This window comes from Seriola lalandi, unplaced genomic scaffold, assembly GCF_002814215.2.
Source record: "Seriola lalandi dorsalis isolate HSWRI2012SDOR001 ecotype SW California unplaced genomic scaffold, Sedor1 jcf7180002054965, whole genome shotgun sequence".
NCBI lineage: Eukaryota > Metazoa > Chordata > Actinopteri > Carangiformes > Carangidae > Seriola > Seriola lalandi.
Genome location: NW_019525516.1, coordinates 360107 through 377471, shown reverse-complemented (window position 1 = coordinate 377471; position 17365 = coordinate 360107). Strand labels below are relative to the sequence as shown.

At 40.2% G+C, this 17365-nt stretch overlaps 3 protein-coding genes across 4 annotated transcripts; 2 read left to right on the top strand and 1 right to left on the bottom strand.

The window, feature by feature from the left end:
* Positions 1 to 1105: 1105 nt before the first annotated feature.
* maff (MAF bZIP transcription factor F) lies at positions 1106 to 7688 on the bottom strand. 2 transcript variants are annotated; one of them, XM_023395574.2, is made up of 3 exons: positions 7555 to 7688; positions 4324 to 4414; positions 1106 to 4068 (listed from the first exon to the last, which is right to left on the bottom strand). In XM_023395574.2, exons 1-3 carry the CDS (start codon positions 7641 to 7643, stop codon positions 3625 to 3627), a joined length of 624 nt encoding a protein of 207 aa, XP_023251342.1. In that variant the 5' UTR covers positions 7644 to 7688; the 3' UTR covers positions 1106 to 3624. The 2 variants fall into 2 exon arrangements, with proteins under 2 accessions (XP_023251342.1, XP_023251343.1); XM_023395575.2 differs by lacking the exon at positions 7555 to 7688 and adding an exon at positions 7436 to 7553.
* Positions 7689 to 8676: 988 nt separating this feature from the next.
* On the top strand, positions 8677 to 11298 carry tomm22 (translocase of outer mitochondrial membrane 22 homolog (yeast)). The gene is made up of 4 exons (XM_023395496.2): positions 8677 to 8972; positions 9449 to 9567; positions 9785 to 9902; positions 10128 to 11298. The coding sequence occupies exons 1-4, from the start codon at positions 8883 to 8885 to the stop codon at positions 10200 to 10202; spliced, it is 402 nt and encodes a 133-aa protein (XP_023251264.1). The 5' UTR covers positions 8677 to 8882; the 3' UTR covers positions 10203 to 11298.
* Positions 11299 to 13300: 2002 nt separating this feature from the next.
* Positions 13301 to 17263, top strand: dmc1 (DNA meiotic recombinase 1). Its single transcript, XM_087170867.1, is given in 12 exon segments — positions 13301 to 13372; positions 13872 to 14018; positions 14147 to 14229; positions 14674 to 14726; positions 14838 to 14879; positions 14989 to 15061; positions 15330 to 15421; positions 15499 to 15611; positions 15852 to 15966; positions 16182 to 16242; positions 16382 to 16498; positions 16894 to 17263. Coding segments are annotated over 12 exon segments (1038 nt in total). The 3' UTR covers positions 16964 to 17263.
* Positions 17264 to 17365: the final 102 nt, after the last annotated feature.

Below are 17365 nucleotides of genomic sequence, written 5' to 3'. Positions count from 1 at the left end.
GATTTAAAATGTTTGGGCAGGGAAGGCCTGAATAAGTGATTGAGTTGCATTATGGGAAATGTAGGATGCCGTATTTTTTGCACTTAACTCGTACTGTAACCGGAGGCTAATAGTCAGGATATCTTGGCCTCTGCTGTTTGTTTTTAAACCATGAATTTTTAATGTTTCTGTTGCAACTTTTTGACAGTGTAACACTAAAGTGCTCAAGTGCTAATTTAAGGTTTTCCTCGATGGAGCCGCAGTGAAGAAACAGTTGGATGTATCCTGAGCTGTCTGTTGCCTAGTTAACTAGTTTACAACTCTTTCTGTTTTGTTTTGTTTTTTTTTACATTTTACAACATCTTTTCATCGCTGTTTGTAGGAATTGTATAACTCAAAAATGAAAACCGCATCTCCCACAACCAACTCGCTTCCTGCCACAATAGGTGATGTTAACTTCATTATTTTGCCATTATGAAAGAGTGCACTAGAGGAACAGTGCTGCAGGCTGTGCAATATACCACTATATTAATATCTTAATACTGTAAAACTCAATAAAAGCTCTCAATAAAATAAGGTGAGCTGGTAAACAAGGTGAGATGTTTCTGAAAGGTTTCTAGAGGCCACTAATGTTGTTACTGGTACACCACTGTCACACTGAAGGAAACAGAACTGAAATTAACATATTTAAAGGTGTATGCCATGCAGGTAGAAACATCACATAACGGGCACCAGGCCACGGATGAAACCCCCCCCCCCCCCCCCCCCCCCCCTCCCCTCAACACTCGCAGGACATCGGGGATTTAACTGAAGTAAACCTGAGCGCTCGGCTCGTGTACATGAGTCAGCAAATGATGCTGCAGCGAGTGTAAGGTTCATGGAGACAATGCCTTAGAAGTTATTTGCTATAGATTTGTCTGCCTCATCATGATCTATAATATGATATCAGCTCACTTGTTACTCTCACCATGTAATCCTTGGTCAAGAACAGCACCGTTTATACTTTAAGCCTGAGTTTATCTCATGATCTGCAGTGATAACTTGTGCAACACATCCTGTAGATCCACTTCCTTTCTGTACCACGTGTGCAACGACTCTCCCAATTGAGCCGATAATCACAAAAGCACCATTTTATGTACAATATGTACAACATTTATTATAATTAATATTTAAAATAGACAATGTACTTAAATTTTCACAATAGAAAAAATACAAGTAATAAATACAAAGACCATTTTTGTTTTGCAAGTATTACAAAACATCCAGCACAATTTGACAGATGTGAGACGTTAAAATATTGAGAATAAATGCTTTGCCACACTGATATTCATATAGCTAAATATATCTTAAGGAGTTATTTGTCAACACAGTCTAATGTGTTACAATGCCTGCTTATAAATGATATTGCTAGCTCTATTCAGTGGCCTAGACTCCATGAAATCCAGGCCTGTTTTAGCATGTCGACCGAAACAGGCCTGCGACTGATGGAGGTTTTCAAGTGAATAAAACACCACCTTTTTCTCCCCACCTTCTTTCCCAGTCCACCATGCCAACTTTCTTTCTCCATCATCCGAACAACTCCTCAACCTTCCTGTCTCGTCCTCATCTCCATCTTTCTCCTTTTTTCAGTCATGTTTTCCTTTAACATCCTGTGTTTCTGCCCACCCTGCCAATTCAGAAGTGACCTTAATTTTTCACGCAAATAACATACGAACCATCGTAGAAAAATAATATCCCTCCAAGAATCCACTAGGACAAGCCAGTACAAACATAGCAAAAACACACACACAAAAAAAAAATCATCATACAGCAATATGGCCATTGGCTTTGAGCATAATTCTACATAGCTAATAATTAACATTTTGTAAAGTAATAATAGTCGCCACACAACACAATTAGACATGAGAATATCCCCAGACTAGTCATAAGTAAGTACTTCTGAAAACAGATAGAACATCACAGCACTCGTTAGCTTGTCTTTTCATAATATCTACCTTTAAATACAAATAAAATATAGAATATATCTCTGATAAATGTCACTCAACATTTTCGTCTCTCAACGGCACATACAAACATTACAAATAAGAACACAAAACGGGAATGTATGCAGAGGATTTTGCATCGATTTTGAGCGTAATTCCTACCAGATGTGACTCCGCTTTGACACGTTTTTGGCAAAATGACCAACATCTGTTGTTGGGAGTCCACCAGATATGAGGAAGAAAAAAGAAAAAGGGAGCCACAGCAGACTGTAGCAAGGTTACTGCACAGTAGGGATTGTGAATTGAGTAATGTGGGATTATAGTTTAGAAAGTAGGAGAATCAAGAGGAATAATAAAGAAGGAAATGTGCGGCCATGGACAGGCAAGAAGGAGAGATTACAGTCTGTTTTGAACCTTTTCCCTCTTACATTTGCATTCTTGTAGCTCCTACATACACTGAAGGCACTGCGTTAATGTGAGAAATATGAACACAAGCAGTACAAAACGGGGAGGGGTGACTGGTGAATCCCAAAACCAAGAAATCTGAAAAGAAAGAACAGTTTGAAGGAGCTCATGATTCATGAATACAGTGTTTCTCAACCAAGTTTTGCTTCCAAAATCCTCGTGACCCATGCAGTTAGAGAGCTGTCAAGGGAATATGAGTATGCTGCAACTGCTGTATTTTATTTGAATGAAGGAAGCTCCGGATTGATTATACAGAAATTATGCTTTTCAAACTATTAACCAAAGACCCAAATAAAAATCTCCCATCACAACCACCTGGATATCAAGTGACGCCAAGCTTGAGAAACTCTGCATTAATGACTAAGTGATTCATACTTTGGGACACTCTCTTACATGGTAGCAGAAACACATGACCACAGGCTGGTATGAGAAAAAGGCTAGCAACTTCAGACTGCAACTGTACCAGGAATGCAGACCCTGTATAGCTGGAGGAAGCAGCGCATACTGTACGTCCGCCCCACCCCGTCATTTTGCCATTGGTCAGGTGCCATAAACTGAAGCGAGGAGAAGCCCTGGTGTTTCGGTAGCACAATCAGAGAGCACCAGCATCACGGCTGGATTTGTTGAGCAGTGGAGATGTACAGTAACTCTTGGTTGGGTTGGTCTGGCTTCAATCCGAGTCCAGTTAGTCAACGTCTACACCCAGCGTGTGATGGGGGAATGAGTGTGAGGATTTTGTGCATGTGTGCGTGCATCAGTGCCCAACGCCTCGTTCACATTAACCTGCTGCATTGTTCTGAACTTTGAGTTTCTAAACAAAACGCACTTCAGTAAGTTTCGGTCAACTAAGCTGCAGTGTTATAAAAATAGCATCAAGTGGAGGACACCTCCACTGGTCCTAGATGATTCTTCAACTGTTCCTGGCCCTAACTTTGGAAAACTAAGCAGAGCTGTTGTCTGTCCGGTGACATTACACACCACGCTGTCAGCACTGTGTCACACAGGACCAAATGACTCTTGCATACCATAATGTGAATGAGGCGTGATGCAAACAAGCGCTTAGTATTTTCCTACTAATTCTTCTACTCATCTTCCTGTTCTCCAGCACGTGTGTGTATAGTATGTGTATGCCTGTGAATGTGTGTTTGCATTGCAGGTTGTGCGTCCCTCCCCCTGAGTCTGGTTCCAGCAGCTCCTTCTAGGATGGCTCCTGTTCTCTCTGTGGCTGAGGCTGTGGTGGACTCTTGACGATGGTGATGACTGAGGCGGTGTTGAGGCGTGGGGCTGTAGCCAGCAGGTTGCCGCCTCCGGCTTCCAGACCCCTTGCGAATCTCTGCAGAGCGGCGAGACGTGCGCCGAGCCCCTCCAGCTCTTTCCTCATGCCAGCGTTCTCAGCCCCTAGCCTCTCCACCTCCCTCTGAAGCTCCATCTTCTGCTGCTCCAGGGCCTCTCGCTGGGAGACCCGTTTGACCCGACAGCTGGCGGCATAGCCCCGGTTCTTCAAGGTGCGTCTGCGCTGCTTCAACTTCTGGATCTCCTCGCGGGACAGGCCGCGAAGGTGGAGGTTCAACTCCCGGACCGAGAGGGACATGAGCTCACTGTCCGATAGGAAGGGCACGTTCTCGCCACATTCCTGCTTCACCTAAAGGGAAGAGAGAAGGAGGACATAAGAAGAGAGGAAATACAGTCAGGTGAAGTGTTGGAAATAAACATGGAAGGAAGAGGATAGAATAAAAAACGTCGACAAATGACATTAAAGAACAACTGAACTGGGAGGAGAGTAAAACCTCTCTCTAACATTGCCTTTTTCACTCTCGTAAAAATAGCCTAAGGCTACAAACATGACTCATTCTTCTTGAAATAATAAAACTGAGTTTTATTTCTGGCTGTGTGTTACCTTCAGGGCTTTGCTGTTTCTTTCTGTCGTCATGATCCAACTGTCTTCAATTTTTCCCCCCCAAGCACCAGTCAACACAGATACAGACACTCTGGAAAAACAGAAACAGGACACACACACAAAAAAGGTATATTATCACATGTGACTCGGGACATCATGCTGTCTTTGGTCCATATCGGGCCTGACATTTACCATCCGCTCACAAGACAGCCAGTCATGCACGATAAAGAAAAAGGAGAACCCACAGATCGTTCATGCTTCTCCAAATGCGCTCTCTCATTAAACTCTGCGGCCTGATATGAAAGGAAGAGGAGGTTTTGAAAGCAACATGCCTTTTCTGTTAGTTGGAATAGTGAGGAGGAAGTTATCATGTGTCTGCCCTTTGGTTGCTCAAAGCAGGTGTCCTAACCAATTCCCTCAACACTTCCTCTTGTCAACACAATACCAACGGTTCAAAAGCGTTCATTGTGAAAAACTCTAACGAAGGGCAGGCAACTATTTTCTTTCTCTCTGTTAAACTTTAAAAAGGGACTCTATACATTTCATCATTTTACAGTGGTGTACTTTAGAACAAAAACAAAATGCCATTGTACAATAATGAGCTCAACATATACAGCAAATGTTAGAATTATCATTATTATTGTAACCTAAAGTGGAACTAAATCATATTTTACTAACAAGACACAAATAACCGTTAATTTCTGACTTTATATTCAAAGCCGGGAACTAAAACACAATGACTGGCAAGGTTTGCACACCCTTACATTGCTTCTTCCAGTAACAAGCTGTAGTAGCAGCAGTAAGAGTGTTTGTCCAAGTCTGCACTGCCTTCACACTACTGTATTTGGAAATTTTCTCCCATTCTTCTCACTGAGCAGTTCACAAAGACGACATGGGGACTTCCTGCACTCCTCTTAAGGTCAGTTCACAAATGCTGTTGTGTGGGATTAAAGTCCGACTTCAACTGTTTTTTCCCCCTATTCACTTCTTGGTTGATTTGGCTGCAGAACTCAGATCACCGTCATGTTGATAAAAAGCCTCTGCACTTCAACCTGAGGCTGGTTCCTGAACAGAGTACACGGCACAGGAAAAGCCCCACAGTATGCTAATGCGACACTGCACTGTGTTGGCTGCAGAGCTGAAATATCTCCTGATATTAATATTCAATTAAGACCAACAAGTTAAACCTTGACATCACAAAACCACAGGGTGTTTTCCCACATAAAGAGTGAAGGTGTTTGGTTTCATATTTACTGCAACACTGGATTTTCTTTTAAGGGTGTGCTTTCACTTTGTCACTTTACAGCCCAGAAAAGTAGAAGTGTAAAAAGCATTTTGAAAAATGTTAACTACAGGATACCACACATGCATGCTGTGGCAAAATACAACCTTGTATTTGCTTTGGAGCTGTTGGCAGCTTGTCTGATGAGCTAACTCTTCACACTATCATTTCTTTTTGAGAAACACACTTATCTAGAAAAAGTCACACTGCAGCTAAATTTAAACACTTCTTGATTACAGTCATTGCTATATATTTATGATCTTTCAAATCTTCTTCTGGCCTCCTAACGCCTGTAAATCTTTCAACAGTAAAACTTTTGAAGGCATGGGCATGCTGTTGTTGTTTCAAAGCAATGTGTGAGATAAACCTGTGGGTAAATCTGTTGCTGTTGTTGTCATCTTACAGCTTTAAGTTTGAGCAATTTATTTAAGATAATTACAAGTTAAGGTAAGTTGGATTTCTGCTCGCTTTCGATTGTGAAGAATTGCAACACATTTATGACCCCCAATTATAAAAGGTTATTACACTTACATACATTAGGTATTTTCAGTTTTAATCTCTTTTATGTTTGTCTGAGCTGGACTGCTATAATGAAAGTTTGGCTTGTTTATTGCTTCAAAGCTGTAAAACCTAAAAGATATGAAAGCATGTGTAGACACAGTAACCTACATTACCAGTGGACATGATGACAAGATTTGATTTGTTCTGCTGACTCCAGCAATACTTCAGATAACAGACTGTACTCCCAGGAAACTTCACCATGCAGACAGGAGGAGGAACCGTACAAGCAGAAGGGAGTTATTGAAGTTATCAAGTCACATTTCCTCTGAAAGAGTGTTTCATTTTTGTCGCGGGGTGGGGGGGGGTGGGGGCACTCGAGTTAAGTTGCAAATAGATTACAAACCCATATTAAATCGCAACTGAACTACATAACAGCAACATGAGCCTCAACTACACATTAGGCCTACAACTCATGTACAATAGGTGTTGCTCCGCTTAAAGAAAAATAAAGCACTTGTTATAACGGTCTTTCTAGTTTGCTGACCATAAACTCCATTTCCCGAAATGCGTGGGTAGTGGAGGTTGCAGCAACAGTGGTCGTCCAACCAAGCCGGCGGACTCCGGCTGTAAAGCCATGAGACCGCCGTTTCGTTAAGTCAGGGTGATTCAGCAATAACCCGTTTGCTCAGCTCCGCTAAGACTGCCAGTCTGTCCAAACCCCGGAAAACCATCTGTGACCACGTCTTTCTGTTTTTGTCCAAACGGCACAGGATATCCACGTTTGTACTTTACTATAAATATCACTTTAGAGGACATAGTACTTTTTAAGTAAAGTGGACGCAACAAGTGAACGTAGCACTGCCAAACACAAGCTACGACTACCAGAGTTTATGAAGTTAGACAGCCTAATATCTATTCTATTCAATACCAAATGACTAAATAACAAACACCTAACGCACCATTTCTGGAAACTGTATTTATTCACCTAACTACATCCAGAATCCACCCTTGTCCTTATAGGGAGAGGAGCTGGCCAGCTTGGGGGAAAGGCGCTGCTGCTATAGTAAACAGCCATCACGAGTGCCCTCGACATCCATTTTAGTAGGACTTTAAATAATCCATTTAAATTGTTTTAAAGCATATAGTTAAATAAGGAAGTGTGAACAACCTCGGACTGTCAAATGTTACGGATATAGAGGCTTAAATATGAAGAGCGGGGCCAAATTATCCGCATCATCTCAAACATGCTAGTAATGTTAACTGTTAGCACCTAGCATCAACGGTTTCTAGCGAGCTAAAGGAGATTAAAACAAACAGCTGCCTGCTCACTTGTCCTTGGTTGGTTGGCAAGTCCCCGGCGGATACCAGTGCTTCAGTTCTCGGCTGTGCTAAATGAAGTCCAGCTAAACATTTTATTGATAATATTATGAAACAAAACGATCATTTACCTGCTGGGTCGAAGCGACTCTGGCGACAAAATGTCAGTCCGCCTTTTCCCGGAATTACTCCGCTGCTCTCTGAGGTTGGATTCTTTCATTCATAAAAAACACAAGCGACAATGACGTCAGGCCTAAAGAATGAGGGCGGAGCCAACCCCGCCCCCGCGGCGTACTCCGGGAGGATGTAAACAAGGAATCCCTGCATCCCAGAATTTTTCCATGACCAGACCCCCTTTCACTGTTCCCAGCAACAACAACTTCTCTGGAAAAATGAAAGCACAGACAGAAGCCACCCTTTACTGACACTGTTTAGCATTTGGAGCTAAAAATAAAAAAAAAATACCAACAAATAACTAAAGCTAAAACCCTCACACCCCATACAAAGACACACTCACAGTTTACACTAGTGTCATACTTGGTAAAAAATAAAAATTATAGCAGAATCTATTTCACTGTTGGCAAACTGTATTTGAATGGACTTGACATTGATCCATAGGGGAACATTTTTTTTATTTATTTTTTTTTATTATTTATTATATATATATTTTTTTGTTTTTGGTATATTTCTCGGCTGTCACCCAGTTCCCTTTGGTGGCAAAACAGTGGACAATTCTGTCAAATAAATAATAAATATAATATATAACAATATAGCTGAAAGGTAATAACCTTCACAAAGTTTATGTACTTTGCTTATTTAGGTCTACTGGCAATGTTTTGGTCCTTCATAAGTGTATTAACTATGTATTAGTGATCCAACAATGCCAATTTAGTGTTCTAACAATACACAGGTGTTTTACCGATGCTTAATTAATGATATAATAATGTATATTCACACTGTTGTGATTAATTAGTGCTCTATACAAGTCACTTTTAAAAGAATGCAGTATAACTTTAACTTTAAAAGAGCTGTTCGAATCTATGGTCAGCAAAATGTTAATTTATTTATCTTTTAATAACTATTACGGACGCCATGGACTCAATTCTAGGTAAAACGTACATATATTACATTAGTATTTTAGCCAGTTAATATCATTATTTTTGACACCGTAGGCTGCTATTAGACCGTCCCTACTACAGGGGGCGCAATTTAATTTTTGGGGAAGTACAAACTGACCCCTGCCCTTTCCCGTCATCCGACCTGACAAGCATCACGTTTTCTGCCTGTGACCTCAGACTGTCGTTAGCCGGATGCACGTCTCTCGGCATTAGCTTCATTGAAAGCCGACTGGAAGTAATCAGAAATACACTAAACTCTGTCTGTCGCCTTTTTCTAGCGACTTATTCGCCGCGCACGCAGCTGATCCAACCCGACAGAGAGCAGCGGGCTAGCAGGAGACATGGCCACAATCGAGGAGCTTTCCCCCGCTGCGGGCCCGGTGGTTACCCGGCCCCCCGAGGACGAGATTGACGACGATGAAGATGAAGATGTAAGTATCTAGACATTTAGAGCTACTTCGCAAATGTGAATGAAAATCAGATTAAAACTAGAGTTGCACTCTCTTGTGTCTAGTTTGTCCTTTTCTTGGATAACACGGCTAGCTAATGTGGCTAACTAGCTAGCTACCTGAGGTGTCTCTTCTGGCTTTTACAACCCCTGTCTGAGAAGGTGGTCTGTTGCAAGCATACAAAGTTGTTAAGCAGCTATAAGTATTGCTCCATATAACTAACAGTTTATTTCATTAATATGTTACTATCTTGAATTGTATGGCAGTAAAGTAAAATAAGATGTATGATAACACAAGTCAAATCAACCTGCAGCAAACCAGGATAGACAAACTTTATTTAGCAAGTTGATAAATGAATTTGAGTTTGTTCTTATTCATGAAAGACATTGCTTGATTTTCTCCTTTCAGTCTTTTTGTAGTAAAGCTTCGTGTCTGTTGTTTGTATTTGCCTCCCTCAGCTGGATGAGACACTGATGGAGAGGTTGTGGGGCCTGACAGAGATGTTTCCTGATACAGTAAGGACAGCTGCTGAGGTGTCTGCACAGTGCTCCGTCTCACTGATCAAGAAGTTTTACAGGTATGTCTCCCAAGCGCTTTCCTCCTACCTTACCAGTGCATTAATTTATGTAGGCTTTCAGGGTATCTTAGGTGATCAAGAGATGAACTGCAAGTCCTTAGATTTAATCTCACTAACAGCAATATTAAAATAAAGAAAGAAATGGAAATCACTATGTTCACACCAGGGAGCGACATATCCTAACACAGCTGAAGCTAATGAGTTTAACTTGTTTCAGTTTTTCCCGCTCTGCGCTCTGGGTGGGTACTACCTCCTTCATGATCCTGGTGCTGCCTGTGGTGTTTGAGACAGAAAGGCTACAGCTGGAGCAGCAGCAGTTACAGCAGCAGAGACAGGTGAGTGTTAATGTGCATGAGTGTAAAGAAATAGCAGAGAGAAAGTCATGAGGCATTCCAGGTGAACTGTGATGTACTTCATCAGAAGTGTGATTGCACTCTGATTTATTTGGTGAAACAACAACAGGTTTTGGGAAGCAAGTACTGAGAAGTATGAACAGAAATTGTGAATTATAATGAAAAATACACCGCATATGTCAAGTCAACAACCTCTTTTCTTTCCAGATCCTATTGGGGCCCAACACTGGAATGTCTGGTGGGATGCCGGGCATGATGCCTCCTGCACCCGGCAAGATGTGAAGGAAAGGAAGGGCCGACATGAGCCTGAGATCTGCTGCTAGCGATACAGCGGGGTCGCTCACAAGGAGAGACAGAGAGACCATGGAGAAGAGAAGAACTGCAGTAATTTAAAAAAAAAAAAAAAAAAAAGCAAAGCTGTGTACGAACGGCGCAAAATTAGGCTCAATCCAAGTAACGGGTTGGCTGATGGGATCAGAGGAGGAAGATGTGAAGCGTGTCTACCACTTCTCCCTCACTGTCTCTCCTTACTCCAACATCTTGCAGAGACTGATTTTCCAGGAGCACTGCTCCCACTTTCTTTTTCTATTTTAAATAAACACTTATATCAGCATAAATAATGTGTTCTGTAGAAGAAAGCAGGTACAGGTGGATAAACTGAAAGAAAAAAAAATCTAAAGGTTACCAATTGTATGTCTCGGTGTTCACAGTCTGAAGAATGTTAATAGACTCTTGTTGGCAGTTCTGTCCATTATCATGTGCTTACTGGTTCCACTTGTACGTGGAGAATTGGGTTTAATAATATATCTGACAGTCAGGTGTGATGAGTGGTGACAAGTGGAGCATATTGTAGACAGTATTATTTGACAGGAATGTGGTCTACAGAATGGCCTTTTGAAATTCTACGTGCTAAATGATGCTTTTTTTCTATGTGGTGCGGTTATGACTGTTCATTTGTCACAATTCACCGTTGTGCTATGTATTTATGTCAAAGTGCAATGCCTCTCATTTGAAACTAGTCACTGTTAATGGTTAATGGTTTATCATATTTCTCTGGACTTCATCAATGGATTGTATAATGCAACAACACCAGATGTCATGACATTCAATAATTCAAAGATTGTTGTGTTCTTTCCTGTCTACAGTATGTGAAATACAAAATTATTTTGTCAGTTGAGACAGTCAACCTCAAATGTGGTTGATAAAGGTTTAATGCCAAAAGTCTCAATATTAACCAGAGATAGAGAATGTTATGTTCTTTTCTCTGCTGCCATCCACCTGACAATTTTCAGTCTGTTACCTCTGTTCAGTAAGCAAACCGCTGTCTCTATTTTGTCTTCAACATGACTGTGGTAATTAAAACACCAAATCAAATGAATAGCCCTAATGTTTTTCTTTCAGCATGTTGGTTGTGTGTTTGCTTAGATATGAAGAGCAAGAAAAGCACAGGTGCAACTAATAATGTCAATGATTATGATTACCTGAGAGCTGGAGCCCAGCACCTAAATGTAATGCAGCATTAATTCATGTTTCTTACACCTTTGCTTTTCCTGGCTGAAGTGTCAACATGTCTGTGGTGAAAAGGCCTGTTACTGTACTAATGATGTTAAAGTTGTTATTGTGTGGTTTATACAATTATGCCTGGCCCCAAAAATTATATAATACATAAGAAAAATAGAAAATACATAATATCTGTTGACGTTATTTTAAATGCCAGTGTCCAATGTTGCCTTCACTGCTATTTTTCACCTGGAGTTTGTACCGGTAACATGTTGCCTTTGGCTTAAAGCAGAAACTAATTGGTATTTTTTTGGTCAAACTTGCTATAAATCACTTTTTGGAGTTGTATGTATTCCTTAAGGTCACCAAGTACCGCCCCTGGTTCAAAGTACCAAGTATTAACAAGTGGGTAAAATCATATGGGTTAGATAGCCTACGTGTATGTCCATTCAACTTGCAAACTTCTAATTTCCGGTTGCACTTGAACACGTCTAGAGTCAGAAATTCCCGCCAGTTGCGGCAAGAAAGTCACTTCAAGAACAAAAGAGCTGCTAGCTTTTTTAACTTAAAAGGGTATTCTTTCTTCTGCCAGTAACTTAATGTTATCGCTGTGTACTAGTTCACATGAACGAACAAGTTAATTTGTAAACTTCAATAAAGACAGTTTAATTTATTTTGTGAGCTGTTGAAAGGCAACAGAACTACGTGCTAGCAGCTAATTTAACTAGCTTAAAAAGGTTAGCTAATTGTGATGACCTTGGCTAAATATCCTTGCTAATTGACAGTAACTGAATATAATAATACATTTTATCTTCAGCCTTTGACCCATACTACACTGAAAATGAAATCTGCAGGAGATCAGGTTGTTGAAGATGATACTGGCTTCCATGATGATGAGGTGAGCTATAGCTAGCTAATCTTTTTTTCTTGTTTGTTTGTTTTTTCTTTTTTAAATTTAACTCATATTTGCTATCTAACAATGGCTTTCCACAGCTATAAAACGTTTAAAGAAGTTGCTGTTAGTGTTGTCTAAAAATAGCTGAAATCCAGTCCATATATGAACACTGTAAAGAAATGGTGTCACAGCCCAATATTAAAAAAAAAAAAAATAATGTACAAGTAAGTTACACTATAACCACTCTGTCAAGTAAAAGCTGTAGTCTTGTCTTCATTAATCAGGTTTACTCCTCAGCAGCTAAGTCACTTAAATTTCTTTTTTCTCTGAACAGGAGTCCTTCTTCCAAGACATTGACCTCCTACAGAAACATGGGATTGTGAGTAAACAGCAGGCCTGAAACATACTCATCAGATCAAAAATCACCTGTCAGTGAGTGTGTTTACGTGTACATTAGTATCCTGATTTTGAGTCTTATCCTCTCTTTGATTAAGTCAAGTCAATTTTTATTTGTATAGCACCAATTCACAACATAAGTTATCTGAAGGCGCTTTCCAAATAGAGCAGGTCTAGAACTTCTCTTTATAATATTATTTACAGAGACCCAACAATTCCCACCAAGAGCAGCACTAGGCAACAGGGGCGAGGAAAAACTTCCTTTTAAGAGGCAGAAACCTCGAGCAGAACCGGACTGTGTGGGCGGTCATTTGCCACGACTGGTCGGGTTGGGAGAGATAGAGAGAGAGAGAGAGGGAGCGAGAGATAGAGCGTGCAAGCAGGAGATAAGAAAGAGCGCAGAGGAAAAGAACAAGAACATGCAATGATAGCAATATTAATAACAGTGATAGCGGCAGTAATAGTAATGTAATGGCAACTGTAGTGTTCCTATTGATAAAAGTAATAATGAAAGCTAATAACATTAATAATAAGTATTATTAATTATAGTAAATTTTAGCAGGTTAAGCTGCAGGTGTTAAACAGGATCATGAGGGCAGTAGGTGGTTTGCAGTTGCAGATCCGGACTATACAGCTCTGGAGGCGGGAGGACCAGCAGAGAGTAACAGGAAGGAGATAGCGAAGGAGAAGGGAGAGAGAGAGGCACACAGTCTGGGCGCTCATGTGCTTTAGGGAAAAAAACGGTTAGACTGATGCAGTGATTTTCATTCTTTTATTACTTTTGGGATATGGTGTTTACATGGAACATGAAAAACCTGGTCATTCGTATCCCTGTATTGATGATCATAACAGTATCCAGGTTTATGATTGTCTGCCTGCAGGTGTGTCTTGATTTCTCACATCTCAGCCACTATGAGATGGTTCAGAAACCTGGATAAGGTGTTTACATGCCATAGTATCCCGGTTTCTTTCAGAGAAATCCAGGTAGTATATCCAGATTTCTCAAAACCTGGAAAAGGACGTATTAAGGTTTCTGAAACCAGGATTATCTGTTTACATGTGCAAAACATAACCAGCATTCTGCAAAAACCCAATCATAAGTAGGATATTAATACACTCAATGTGAGCATCTCTCTTTCCTTCCCTGCCTGTGACCACAGAATGTGGCAGACATCAAAAAGCTGAAGTCAGTGGGTATCTGCACTGTGAAGGGGATCCAGATGACTACGCGCAAGGCTCTGTGCAACATCAAGGGCCTGTCAGAAGCGAAAGTGGAAAAAATCAAAGAAGCTGCAGGGAAAATGCTGGTAAAATGGAACTTTCCTCTGTGAATTCTTCAATGTGTACTACTTACTCCTTCTGGCCTAGGACTGGACTAGCAGAGAAATACCCTACAGAACATTTAATATGTCACGTAATTCTCTTTAAACTATAGAACGTTGGTTTCCAGACGGCCTTTGAGTACAGTGCGAAGAGGAAGCAGGTGTTCCACATCACGACTGGGAGCCAGGAATTTGAGTTAAGATTTCTTTTCAACATGTAGACTGTAGGATTAACACTACTCAACATCATACAGCAGTTTGTATTGTGTGTGTATGTACGAGATGGGAGATATGGGAGTTTAGCTGTTTTAATATTATGATATATCTTGAACATATCTCATTGTGGTCTGACAGGCCGCATTATAGATAACTGAATTTTCTTAATCTGCTACATGTCTTTAGCAAAGTGAAATTAACAATGAATACCTCAATTTGCGAGGATGTTTACGTTACTAATGATGTTTTCAGTTTTAGTTCAGTTTTACTGTAACATCTATTTGCGAGTTGAATAGTGAAGCGATCAGCAAACATTGAGATTTGGCTGGGTGGATAAAAATTAGTTAGTTTCTTATTGTGAATGTGTGTAAATAATCCTAAATCATAGCACACCTGTTACAACATATCTCTTTTATCTTTGCAGTAAACTTTTGGGTGGAGGTGTCGAGAGTATGGCAATCACCGAAGCATTTGGAGGTGAGAAGTTGTCTTTTTATAATTAAATATATTTTGTATGATTACACTGATATAATATCACTCAGTTTGCAGTATTTAGCTCTTAACTCCCTACTTTGTTTCATGTTACAGAGTTCCGTACAGGAAAAACCCAGCTGTCTCACACACTTTGTGGTGAGTAAGAAGCCGTTTTTTAAGATGTCTGCTCCAAAGTGGTTTATAAAACAGTACTGTACAAATCAAATAAATTGCATTAAACAGACTCTGTGGTGTCTTTTTCCAGTTGCTGCTCAGCTGCCAGGCGAGGACGGCTACGCAGGCGGGAAAGTCATTTTCATTGACACAGAGAACACCTTGTATCCTCACAATAATGGGAACAACCATACCACAATATAGGTGCATTGTGCATGAGGCTTTAACTGCAAATTAACTTGATCTTAGACAAACCAATACATTATTTATGAATATATATTTCTGGGTCCGGTGAGAACGACTTTAGAAAAACGTGTTAATGAGAGATATTTCTTTAGTACGTATCAGAATGCACCTGTACTCTCACTACTCTGTTTTTAAATCTGTTACTCTATCTGACATTATCCTTGACCTGTAACTGCCTGGTTTGAGTCGTCCAGACAGACTGAGAGACATCGCTGACCGGTTTAATGTGGACCACGATGCTGTGCTGGACAATGTGCTATACGCCCGGGCCTACACCAGTGCGAACACACAGTACACATTTAGACTACAACACATTGCTTGTGTTGTGTATTGCCACACTTAATCTCCTGGTGAGGTTTTCTGCATTAAACTTGTGTCTGCTCTCTCTCTCCAGGTGAACACCAGATGGAGCTGTTGGACTTTGTTGCAGCCAAATTCCATGAGGAGGGAGGAGTGTTCAAACTGTTGGTGAGTTTAAAAAAAACACTCTACAAACATGTTGTGACATACTCATCATTTCTTTGGTTTTTACTTCTTCCTCTGCCTGAGTCATCCTCTCCACATGTTGGAGATTTAGACTGAACAATTTTTGTTTCGTTTTCAAGGAAATGTAAGAGTTAAACATCAGGCATAAGTTCTAAAAGAAGGAATCCTTCCCGGCTTTCAGCCTTTGAGTCTGCCTTCTTGTCTGCTCCTCCCTGTTGCCAGATCATCGACTCCATCATGGCTCTGTTCAGAGTAGACTTCTCTGGTCGGGGGGAGCTGGCTGAGCGGCAGCAGAAACTGGCCCAGATGCTCTCCAGACTGCAGAAGATCTCTGAAGGTCTGAACCACGAGAGTGCTGCATATATGTAAAAACCACAAACACCAGTCACTCATCTATATATAAAGAGAATGTCTGCAAGGTGCATGCATGGTGGTCTTATATCTTATATAGGTGGTCACAGTATAAAAGTAGTGTTCCCTATAATTACAATTATTTTAGGATGCTACCCAGGCATGAGATATCTCAATGGCTTTCATTTATGTTTACTTCAGAGTACAATGTAGCCGTGTTCATCACCAACCAAATGACCGCTGATCCCGGAGCAGGAATGACGTAAGAGATGGCAAATTCACTCAATCTCTTCTAAATAGGCTTCTTAATAACATGTTTTTGTCCTACAAATATGCTATAACATTTGGAGCAACATTATTTGAAGATTTAATGAGAGGATTTTATTTCTTCCCTGTGTAAGGTTTCAAGCTGATCCCAAGAAGCCAATTGGTGGGCACATCCTGGCTCACGCCTCCACCACACGGATCAGTTTGAGGAAGGGACGTGGAGAGATGAGAATTGCCAAAATATTTGACAGGTGATTAAGTGGAATTTTACTTTGTGAAAATTATTGTTTTGTCTAAATTCAAGGAAGGTTGGGTTTGTCACTCTTTTTAATTGCTGTAATTTATAGTTTTGATTATATTTTATCATTATATTTTTTTTTCAATTCAGTTAATCACAATCATTTATTGTTTAAATTAATAACAAAGCAATTAAACCCTTAATTCTTTTTATATACTTGTTGTTTTTTTTTTTTAAATATAATGTCAGCTGCAGCCACAGTTTTACTTTCTGTTGCCATGTAGTCATTGACATGTGATTTTCTACACCAAAATAGAAGGTCTTTTGCCTATCATGTTTTTTTTCATTTTAATTCAATCAGGTTTGTTGACTGCTCTGCTTATTTATCTCTTTGTGATTTTCCTCTAGTCCCGACATGCCTGAGAATGAGGCCACTTTTGCCATCTCTGCTGGAGGAGTTACTGATGCCAAAGAGTGAAAGAGGAGGGAGGAGACACAGGTGTTAGCACAGTTTCCCTGTTGCCGTCACTTTAAAGTTATGTAACGTATTCGCAATGAATTTATTTATTGAATTTTAATATAATTTGTATAACTTTATATAATATTTCAGTTACATTGCCAATCTTGTACTTTGATGCTATGGTTTTTTTTAATTCTATTTATAGGCTTTGTTGTATTTTCTGTGTTTCAGAAATGTTAATATAAACAAAAATAATAAGAAAACATTTTGTTATGTTTTTTTAATAGTTTTAAGGTTATTTTTTAATAGTCTACCCGCAGATACAAGCTAAAATGTAAAGGTAGGTAGTTACTGTGAGATTACAGCAGAGGTCCAGTGCTGGCCTCTAGCGGTGTTTGCAGGACGTGCAGCGGCTGAACA